This window comes from Hipposideros armiger, unplaced genomic scaffold, assembly GCF_001890085.2.
Source record: "Hipposideros armiger isolate ML-2016 unplaced genomic scaffold, ASM189008v1 scaffold_236, whole genome shotgun sequence".
Classification (NCBI taxonomy): Eukaryota; Metazoa; Chordata; class Mammalia; order Chiroptera; family Hipposideridae; genus Hipposideros; species Hipposideros armiger.
The window spans coordinates 1,185,629-1,197,256 of NW_017731586.1; the positions used below are offsets into that span (position 1 = coordinate 1,185,629).

Below are 11,628 nucleotides of genomic sequence, written 5' to 3' on the forward strand. Positions count from 1 at the left end.
AAATGCAGATGAAAATGAATTACTATTTTTCACCCATTAAATCAGCAAAAATAAAAATTTTATAATTCTCCGTGTTGGCAAGTGAAATGGACAGACAGACACTCCTTTTGGCTGCTAATGAGAGTATAAATTGACAATACTTTTTAGAAAGCAATTTTGAAATATGTATGAAGACCTTTAAAATATACCTTTTGACTTTACATTGTTATAGATATCTGTCCTAAAGAAACAGAGATGAAGATGAGTACATTTCATCATTAGTAGTGATAATGTGTACATCATGGAAATTTTAATAATGGGAAACAGACACAACCAAATTGTTAGACAATTATGGTACTATTTTTTTGTAATAGATTATCAACCAAGCTCAATACATAATATTTTGAAGAATTTTTTGTGGACATGGAAAAATGTTTATAATGATTAGCCAGAAAAAAAGAAGAGATACAAAACTATACAGTATGATCGATCTTTATTTTAATTTTGTAAAAAATATACACATTGAGGAAAGACTGAAATGAAATTTATTATTAGCAGTTATTTCTTGTTGGCAGTGTGATGGTTGACACTTATTCTCTTTGCATTTTTTCTGAATTTTTCAAATTACATAGAGCATATAATATTTTTATAATCAAAAAGAAAATGTTTATATATTCAAACAAAATAATGAAATACTGGCTTAAGTGTAGGGAAAAAAATGCTTCCATTTTTTATTTCTCATACTATTACCAAATAAACTTCATCGATGGAGAGTTAGAAAGGAATAAACAAAGAAAACACAGGAAGCATAAAAGCATTCACTGCTGGGAAACACTGGTTTCTCATCCTGCGTAGCCAGCTGGCTAGCTGGGTTGCAGGCCTGTGTCTGGCTTCCTGGGGATGAGAGTCTATTGCCTCTGGCCACACAGCTGAGGTCTCCTGGACATCATGTTTCCTAGGTGTGCCAGCCTCTGTCCCAGCTGGCACCTTCACAAAACCCACTCACTCTTCCTCATTGGGAGGAAGAAAGCTTTGCTTCTTCCATTTATACTCATCTTGCAATACCCGAGAGCAACTCTGCTTTTATCTGGGTTATATTTTGGATTCCCATGAGTTTGAGTTTTTTAAAGATTTTTTTTTCGATTTAAAAAATGAATTTGAAACTACTGTGTTCAATCACTATCAATCACTGTCAAGAAATAATCTCTTCCTTCATGTTTTCAGCGTTATGGCAACCTACTCTTTTCCCTCATAGACCGTCAGTATCTGGTGTGACTTTCATGTAATCTAGATGTATTGTTTATACCAAAGATACAAACATAGTTATAGGATTGCCTTTTTTTTTAGAACTTGGAGTCAAGCATTTTTTTAAACTTTAATTTTAGACTTGAAAAGAATGAACTAAATGATCAAATACTTGGAAAGTTAGGCAAGAAAATACTTAACTCTCTACATTATTTAAAGATTCAGTTCTAAAAACTTAGAAATTCAAAGTTTTTTTGTTTTGTTTTTTTAATTCTACATGTAGACACTCAAAGCATTCATTTAGTAGAATTGTGGGAAAACTGAGCTTTGCCTTCTGATTCCTCACTCTCATAATATATTGGGTTGTCAGAAAAGTCATGACATATTTTGCCTATGTTTTTCAAAGGTCATTTATTTATTTAAAAAACAAAGATCAATAATATATTGCCCATTTGTTCAATAACCTTTTGCCATCTTTCAGTGAGCTTCCATAATTCCTCGTTCATAGAAGGACCTGTCTTTATTTGAGAAACACTGAACAAGGCGCTGATTTACAGCCTCATCTGAATTGAACGTTATACCACACAAGGAGTTTTGAAGAGAGTGAAACAAATGGAAGTCTGACGGCGCAAGGTCAGATGAGTATGGTGGGTGTGGCAACACATCCCATCCAAGCTCCAATAATTTTTGACGGGTGATCAAACTTGTGTGTGCTCTTGCGTTGTCGCGATAGAACACAACTCCTTTACAATTAACACGCTCTGGATGTTTTTGGATGATGGATTTGTTCAAACTGTCCAACTGCCAACCGTACACATTTGAATTGATTGTTTGGTTCCTTGGTAGGAGCTCGAAAAACACAAACACGACACCTTTAAAATCCCACCACACTGAGAGCATAATTTTCCTCTGATGAATGTCTGCTTTCGATGTTGTTTGAGGCGAATCATCACGTCTGGACCAAGACAATTTGCACACCACATTGTTGTAAACAACCCACTTCTCATCACCAGTTATCAGTTGCTTCAAAAAAAGATCGTTTTCCTCATGTTTAATGAGCATATTGCAGATGTTTATATGCGCCGTCAAATGAACTTCTTTGAGTTCATGCGGAACCCAAATATCGAGCTTGCTTACGTATCCCAGCTTCTTCAGGTGGTCATGAATGCTTGAATGATGGATGTTCAATGTTTCTGCAATCTCTCGTGTCGTGTAACATGGGTTTGACTCAATCAATGCCTTTATTTTGTCGTTATCAACCTCAGTGGGCCCACCGGACCGAGGAGCATTGTTGAGCTCAAAATCACCAGCAGGGAATTTCGTGAACCATCGTTGGCACTGACATTCTTGTAGCATTGTCACCGTAAACTTTTCACAAGCTTGATGCATATTCTTCCCTTTATGTAAGTAAAACAGTAAAATATGGCAAAAACACACAGTTTGGTCTTCCATCTTCAACTTGTTGTAAAATCTCCAAAACTCAACCAAATCGCTCAATTTTTTTTAAGAATGAAGCTAGAACTGTCAGCTGTCAAGTGACATAGCAATAACGTAGATGCAAATGACTCTAGTGCCATCTGTCGCAAACATGCATCATGACTTTTCCGACAACCCAATATATTCATCATTTCTCTCTCTGAGAATTCTGTGATACTCATTTCACCACTGTTGGAATCTTCTTCCTTGGAGATATTCTTTCCAAAAGCCATTTCTATTTTAAAATACGTATACCATTAATATGGGAGCCCAAACAATGAAACCCTGTGGTAGAATTTCAGACAGAAGGTTATCAAAAATATTTAGGGGCCGACCGAGTAGCTCAGTTGATTAAGGGCTTGCTCAAAAGTGTGAGCTCTGAGCAACAGGGTCGCCGGTTTGAGTCATGGCCCGAACTGAGCTGCCACTGAGTCGCCAACAGGTTGCAGAATGGCTCAGCTAAAAAAAACAAAAACAAAAAATTTAGAAATGTGTTCCTCAATTTTCTGACTTCTTTCTAGGCAGAAGTCAGCACAATGTCTGCCTTGTGGGGACCAAAGATGGGTGAGATATTATGTGTATAGGGTCTACAAAATTGTTAAGCAGCTATGCATAGCAATTGTATCTGAGAGTGGAAAAGCACTCATCAAATTGTTAGCTCAGATTTAGGCTTAACATCTAAAGATCAAGAGTTTGCAAAACTAGTTGTCCAGCAGAGGGCGTATTTAAATTACAAATCATGATTTTTTTTTTGCTGTTTTTCTATTTTTAGAAATAAGTACTTTAAAAAATTTTTATGACTTTTATGCAGTTTTTATGCTTTATGTTTCTTTTATAATCACGTTTCTAATCTGTATTTTTAAAGTATTGTATTTACCTCTAAGTCACGTAGACTCTATTATTGCGGTGTTTTGGTTTTTTAGGGACTAATTGCTGCAAATATTTACCAGAGATGCAAGAATCAGGAATCACTGAGTAAGTGAACAAAGGACCACTGCCCAATGTAGGAGAGAAGGAGCTGGTCAAACCCATTTTGCTGGACCTTGGGGCTAGGCAGTTGTGACTTCTCCTGTGGGTGATTATATGCTGAGTTCTCTCAGCCCAGCCAACCAATTCACGGATACAGTTCTAGAGGCAAACCCATGGGACACTTAACCAAAAAGATATGCTTTATGGTCTCATCAGTAACAATTCACTTATCTAGGGATTTGATGGCTGGTGATTGCTTTCCCTTTGGGGCAGGCACAATCCAGCAGGTATTAGAATCTGTTGTTTTGTGTCACCCCATAGAGACTACGTCTTCTCACCTGTCCAGTCTGCCTTAACATTCCTCCAGTTCTGGCCCTGAGGGGCGTCTTCCTCTCCCGGAGGCCCGTTCTGAATGACTGAAGCCAGCTGGCCCTTTTCAACAATCTTTAGGATACTTTCAGTTATAGAGTTTGTAAACTAAAAATTTGGCACCCTCTATTTAAATATTGACAAGACACAGAAGCCCCTTAATTTTCAAATTTTTAAACTTCCATAGAAACAAATTAGGTTATCCCCTAGAACAACAGCATGCCAACTCCATCTCTACGCTCATGGGGATGGCAAACACCTGTGAGATGTCACTTTGGACTTGTTTTAGGGGTTGGGGAAGGTAGGGAGGTAGAAGGGACTTTGAACAGTGTTTAGGAACTTAAACCTGTTTCTAAGTAAAGGGGTTTCTGTAACTATATGATTCTTACATTGCATTTTAAAATGCATTTTCATCTAAAAACAGCAAGGCACAAACTATATGTTCCTGGGTTTACACATGAATAAAATATTTCCAGATAGATAATGTAAAAAAATACCCTTCAAGTTCTGGAGAAAGATGCACACGCGCACAATTTTGTGTGAGTACATCGTGTGGGTGATAGGGGAATGCTGGGTTTGTAGCTTAAAAACCTTCTGGCTTTGTGAATCACCTGGCCCTTCTTTGCCTCATCTGTGAAATCCAGAAGGAAGACTATACACTCTAAAAGTCAAGGTCATCCTAGTGGGATCTTGGAAACAAACTGAACTGTGACTCTCTGATTATGGCCATCTGCGACCCTTGGTTGTGTGATTGAACTTGCCGGGGTTTGATCATGAATGACCTGTTGGGTCTGGAGGAGGACCCAGTCCCAGGTCCTGGTGAAGAATTCTGGCTTCTTCACAGAGTGGCTCTGTCTGCTTCTCTCTTGCAGTCATCCTTTACTCCAGCCAAATTGGTCTGTGCCCCCCGAGGCTTTGCACTAACCCAGAGAAAGACCCTCCCTACCTATAAGCCCCCTGTCCTCTCCTTGCCACTTGGAAGTTTCTCCAACTATTAAGGGCCCCACAAGCATTTGGTAATCACTTTTATCTCTACACTCAGAGAGCAATCATTTTCTGTATCGCTAGTTAGGTCCTTAGTATATTTCAGTATGTTCATCTGAGTATCTAAAAAGATAAATAAGGTTTGCTCTCTTAAGTGTCTAGTATCTACACATAGTTATAACAGACAGTTACTGTCTCGCTATTTATATTTAAACCATTGTGCTATCAAGTTCTTTCTCCTAACCATTTCCCCCGAAATGCATTTGTCCAGATCTCTTCCATTATACTTGGTATAAAGTTAGTCTTACTTTCTCTGTCATCACACTGGCCTTTGAATGCTATGGGGAATATATATATATATATATATATATATATATATATATATATATATATATATATAATGTATTTTAAACTAGGATAGCTTTTTTTCTTTAATTAATTAGGGACTTCGGGGAGGGGAGCAGTGCTGGAGAATTGGGGAGGGGGACCAGCTAAGTTGTTGTTCTTCTATCTTAGTTGCGGAGGGCGCCAGTCGCCATCTGGCTGCCCATTGGCAGCTCGTGGTCTCTAAGCTCAAGGTGCTGTGTTCAATCTTAGTTGCAGGTGGGCGTAGCCACCATCCCATGTGGGAGTCAAACTGGCAGTCTTGTTAACAGCTCATACTCTATCCACTGAGCCATCTGGGTCGCAGCTCAGCTCAAGGTGCCAAGTTCAGTCTTAGTTGCAGGCAGGCATAGCCCACCATCAAACAGGCAGTCTTGTTGTTAGGAGCACGTGCTCTCACCAGCTGAGCCATCCTGCCACCTATTGGCAGCTCAGCTTAGGCACAGCATCACTGGCCCATGTGGGAATCGAACCTGCAGCCCTGTTGCTCAGAGCTCATACTCTTAAGCTAACTCTTAACCAACTGAGCCACTCAGCTGGCCCTACGGGGAATATTTTTGAATTTCTTTTTGTCCAAATCTTTTTCTCTAATGGTGGTGCTAATCAGCAGTGGGATGGTTAAAAATAATGATGATGGCTTGCTATGATTATTACCTTTTGAGTGCTTATTTTGTGCTGGACACTATTCAAAGTACTTTACATATATTAACTCATTTAATTCTCATTATAGTCCTATGGAATATGTGCCTTTATTCCATGTATACTCGTAGTTAAGGAAACAGAGGAGCAGAGAAGTACCTTGTCAGAGGTTGTATGCTAGACGACTGCAGATCTAGGATTTAAACCCAGTCTACCCACTGTGTTACCTTGCTCCATGAAAGATGGGTAGTAGTGGAAAGGAGCAGAAGTAACTGTTCTGGATAATCTCACATTTGTCATCAGTACCCAGACATCTTTCAGAATATTTGAGAAATACTGAGGACTGAGATTAGGGAAGCAAAGCCAAAAGAAAGTGGAGGATTGCACAATTGTGTTGTGAATTTACAAACTTAAGAAAGCCGGTCTGGATAATTAAGTCATAGTCTTCCTTGTCCTTGATTGTGTAAGTTTTTACTAAGAAGCCTAGCAATAATAAAACCCTGATGAATGTTTCTGAGAGTCAAACATTTATCTTGTGGGAATGTTTGCATATTTCACCTCTGCTTATAAAGACCAAGCCAATTGTTTTGTAATCTTTGTTTTCACCGACCAGGAAAAAAAAGCTATTGATTCACTAGCTATGCTTTCTTATTAGCATGTAGCTATGCACTGTTCACACAGTAATACGTAATGTGCGATATTTCATTTTTTCCATATGCCCTTATTGGTGTTCCAGAGACTTATCCTTTCAACCTGATTTGACTTCTGCAAGGTAATTTTTCAGGAAATGTTTTTCTGATCTGTGGAGCTTGGGAATATAAATAAGCAATTGCTCATATTCATATTCAGATCCCAACTTTCTTAAAAATTTACCTTCAAGCTGAACTCCATTATAGCACTAGTTCTCAGACTTTAGTGTGAGCTAATCAAAATGCAGAGACCAATTCACTCCCCAGGTGATTCTGAAGCAGATGTCCTCTGGGTGCCAGAATAGGATCGAGGAGGGGACATGGAATAGGGAGAACAGAAACTCAGTACTCTGGAGACCCAGGCACACAAGTCCAAGAGAGCAGATGGCCTTTCATCAGAGCTGTTCAGGGAGCTGCCTGAAGTCTGGCCACCGCGTAATAGAAGACTTCAGCCCTTTGGTAATAGAAGACTATTCAAATCCAGCTTACAGCTAGGTGACAACCACTGATCTCCTGTGCAACTATATTATCTAGGTTTGGGGAAGAAAGAAATCGGTCTGCTGATGGCTGAATACTTACTGTGAATAGCGATGTGGTGAGGTTATCAGGAAGAGCTGGAGAGGGAGAGACATCTAGGTCTTACCGTTCTGCCATAGTCTTAAGGGCTGGGTTTTCAACCTGCAGGCTGCACATTAAGAGGGGCACATTGAGCTACTCCAAAGGGGGAAATACAGAGGGTGCTAAAAAAATGTATACACATTTTAAGAAAAGAAAAACTTGTATTAAAATTACCCTGATGGTAACCACTTTGAGCACCTCTTGTAATTGCAGAAGTCAAACGTGACTTGTATTCATCTTTTGTTATCGGTGTATATTATTACAATTTTAATACAGTTTTTTCCTTTTTTAAAATATGTGTACATTTGTTTGGCACTCTCTGAATGTCATGCAGGGTTCAATCATGATAAATTACCTCTTCGTTTTGGAAGAATGCTGTGAGAATTGCTGAGAACTTAAGGATCTGCTGACAGTTGGCCCATGGAGGTGGGAAGAACTGTGTATGATTCAAGAGATGAAATTATTTTGTTCATGAGAGAGAGAGAGAGGAGTAGGAAAAAAAGCCATCAAGAATAGGCTGGATGTGGAAGAAGGCCGAAGAAAGCCCCCACCCTCATCCCACCCCGCCTCAAGTCAGTGAACCAAAAGGCAAAGAGAAATGGCTAAGGAGGATTCCAGGTGGCTTATGTGGGAGTTGTGCTATAAGCTTTCTTCTCTGTCTCAAATGGAGAAACATGAAATAATTCTGTATGTCTCACCAAAGTTTCTTCTTTTGGGAAAACCTCAATAGGAAAATAAGGCAACAGCAGCTTTCTGAGTTCCGTGTATGTACTTGAAACATTTTCTTAGATCGAGTAAGTCTTTTATTTCCCACCTATGTGAATTATGCTACTATTTTTCAAATACACACTCTGTGGATGTTGTGAATGATAAAATACAAATACATTTTAAAAAGGCTTCTTGAGGGCTGGTCGAGTGGCACATTGGTTAAGATCTGGCTTGGGATGCCAGCTCTGAGCATCAGGGCCCCGGTTCGGATCCCACGTGAGGGCCAGTGACACTGACCTCTACAGCTAAGATGGTGAACAACAGCTCGACCCGGAGCTGGGCTGCCAACAGTTGCCAGCGACAGTGTAGGCTGCAGCCCCTGCTGCAGTGGGCTGTCATAGCTACCGTGTGTGGTCAGCAGCCAGTGTGAGCAGCCGGCAGCCAGTGTGAGCTGCCCGTGAGCCACCATGAGCAGCCGTCCAATAGCTGGCGAGTGATTGCCTCACCCGGTAAGAGCGCAATGATAATACCAACAAGGGCCAGTGAAGCAATGTCCTCCACAACTAGACTGAAGAACAAAAAGACAGCAACTTGTCTGTTCCCCTTCCCCAGATACCCCAGCGCTGTTCCCCTCCCGCAATTCCCCAATAATCTTAAATAAATAAATAAATAAATAAATAAATAAATAAAAAGTCTTCTTGAGTTCACAGTAGATTTTGATGGGGGATTTTCTCAATCACTTCTGTGGTTGGGTCTGAGGAATTTTTTACTTTAAAAAGGAGTTCCTCATACTTTAAAAGGGTAAATCCACTGATCTAAAGAATCACCACTATGTTTTCAATTTGACTACAAAGAACTAACCTAATGCAAAACACTGGGCACTGACTTTTTTTTTTGGGTGGGGGGAATTGGGGGAGGGGAACAGTGTTGGAGAATTAGGGAAGGGGACCAGCCAAGTTGTTGTTTTCCTTCCATCTTAGTTGTGGAGGGCGCCAGTCGCCATCTGACTGCCCATCAGCAGCTCGTGGCCTCCAAACTCAAGGTTCTGTGTTCAGTCTTAGTTTGCAGGTGGGCATAACCACCATCCCATGCAGGAGTCGAACCAGCAGCCTTGTTGTTAAGAGCGCGCGCCCTATCCGGCGCCAGCTCAGCTCAAGGTGCCAAGTTCAGTCATAGTTGTGGGAGGGTGTAGCCCACCATCGAACAGGCAGTCTTGTTGTTAGGAGCACGTGCTCTCACCAGCTGAACCATCCTGCCACCTGTTGGCAGCTCAGCAGCAGCTTAGCTTGGGCGCAGCGTCACTGGCCCATGTGGGAATTGAACCTGAAGCCCTGTTGCTCAGAGCTTACACTCTTAAGCTAACTCTTAACCAACTGAGCCACTTGGCTGGCCTTTTTCTTTTTTAAAGATTTTATTGGGGATTTGGGGGAGGGAACAGCATTGGCGAATTGGGGAAGAGGAACAGACAAGTTGCTGTCCTTTTATTCTTCAGTTTGGTTGTGGAGGACATCACTTCACTGGCCCATGTTGGTATTGTGATCATTGTGCTCTTCCCGACTGAGGCAGATTGGTCGCCGGCCATTGGATGGATGCTCATGGCAGTTCACGCTGGCTGCCGGCTGCTCACCCTGGCTCTGGGCCACTCATGGTAGCTTACAGCAGCCCACTGTAGCCCCACTGCAGCCTAGGCCGTCACTGGCGACTCACGGCAGCCCAGCTCCAGGTTGAGCTGTTGTTCACCATCTTAGCTGTAGAGGGCACAGCATCACTGGCCCATGCAGGATCCAAACCGGTGGCCCTGCTGCTCAGAGCTCGTGCTCCCAAGCCAACTCTTAACCAACGTGCCACTCGACTGGCCCTACTGACTCTTTATTGTGTCATTTATGATGGATTAAAAAAAAAAAGTAAAGGTAAACTGCATTTTGGTTTGAATTTAGCAAAACATTATTATTTATTCAGTAATAAATATAGAGGGGTATCTATAAAGTATGTCTATTTGAAATGTGACCTTATTTGACTTTGTAATTGTGTGAGATGAGGTCTATTTGTTGTTCAGTGAGAACATGCAGATCCGGAAATATTAATTCCATTTCCTTTCCCCAGGCTCTGTTGTGTGGCCTACTGGTTACATGTCCTCCAGACCCTCTGAGATATTTAGAGGAAAGGATCATTACTATAATGAAAAATGGCCTCGAAAGCCTCCTATGGTGAGTGGTTTTTTTATTTGTGATAGGAAGATATTTTGAAGGTAAAACACTCATTGTATAGTATTAAAAAAGTTCTTGCCAGTGAATGCGTCCAGTCTCAAGATTGTTAAAGAATCCTTTCATAGACGTTTAAGCCCCAAAGACTTTGATGGGAGAATTTTCCCACTTGTTTTCAACTTAGGAATTATGTATGAAAGTAGGTCTGACAATTAAGTTCATGAACTTATTGCAATGATGTTGCTAACCTACTTGAGATCAGAGGGATTAATCATTATGAATTTGTACCAACTAGGCAAACAGTTAACCAAATTTACTATTTGGGAGTGCTGAAGAGGCTGCGTGAAAAAGTTAGACGACCTGAACTTTTTGCCAACCATTCATGGCTCTTGCATCATGACAATGCACCAGCTCACATGACACTGTGAGGGAGTTTTTAGCCAGTAAACAAACAACTGTATTGGAACACCCTCCCTACTCACCTGATCTGGCCCCCAATGACTTCTTTCTTTACCCAAAGATAAAGGAAGTATTGAAAGGAAGATATTTTGATGACATTCAGGACATCAAGGGCAACATGATGACAACTCTGATGTCCATTCCAGAAAAAGAGTTCCAAAATTGCTTTGAAGGGTGGACTAGGCACTGGCGTCGGTGCATAGCTTTCCAAGAGGAGTATTTAGAAGGTGACTGTAGTGATATTCAGCAATGAGGTATATAGCACTTTTTCTAGCGTGAGTTTGTGAACTTAATTGTCAGAGCTCATATTGTGCACTGTCACCAATACTATACTATGGGCTCATAGGCACTTTATTTCAAGTTGGAGATGAGGAAAGGGAGGCATGCCCTCTTTGGGAGCACAGCAAAATCTTGAGGGGGGCTAGTTTGAAAAAGCCCTCCTGGTGATTCTGATGTGCTTCTTCCAAGGGGACATGTCTCTTCCTTCCCCTCCCTTACACTTCACCCAAAGAACCAGTGATTTAATTATGGAACTAACTACTATGAAATGAAATTAATTTTTGAATGTGTTTTATGATTTTATTACAGGGATATGTGCATTGATCCATCAATGAAACCAAAAATTCGGAGATTATCCGAAACTTACTTGGATCAACTTTTTGGACTGGATGATCAGCTGGTAAGTATTAGTAATCAAGCATTTTAAACATAGTACATCTTAAGTTTTGATGGATGTTCTCAGACAGACTTTAGATTTTATGAGATCAGTCTGATTTTGCAATTGAGGGCGCTCCGAAAAGTGATGGAACATCACGTACACACACACACGCACACACACACACACACACACGCGCGCGCACACACACACGCACACACACACACACACACACGCACACACACACACA

General features: G+C 40.8%; 1 protein-coding gene across 2 annotated transcripts in view; it reads left to right on the plus strand.

The window, feature by feature from the left end:
• The window catches only part of FBXL13 (F-box and leucine rich repeat protein 13), a 226,515-nt gene that overhangs the window by 16,939 nt on the left and 197,948 nt on the right, over positions 1 to 11,628 (plus strand). For both annotated transcript variants that reach the window (XM_019655131.1, XM_019655130.1), the window contains exons 2-3: positions 10,164 to 10,267; positions 11,312 to 11,402. In XM_019655131.1, coding sequence (XP_019510676.1) covers positions 10,164 to 10,267; positions 11,312 to 11,402 — 195 coding nt within the window. The remainder of the gene's footprint in view (positions 1 to 10,163; positions 10,268 to 11,311; positions 11,403 to 11,628) is intronic.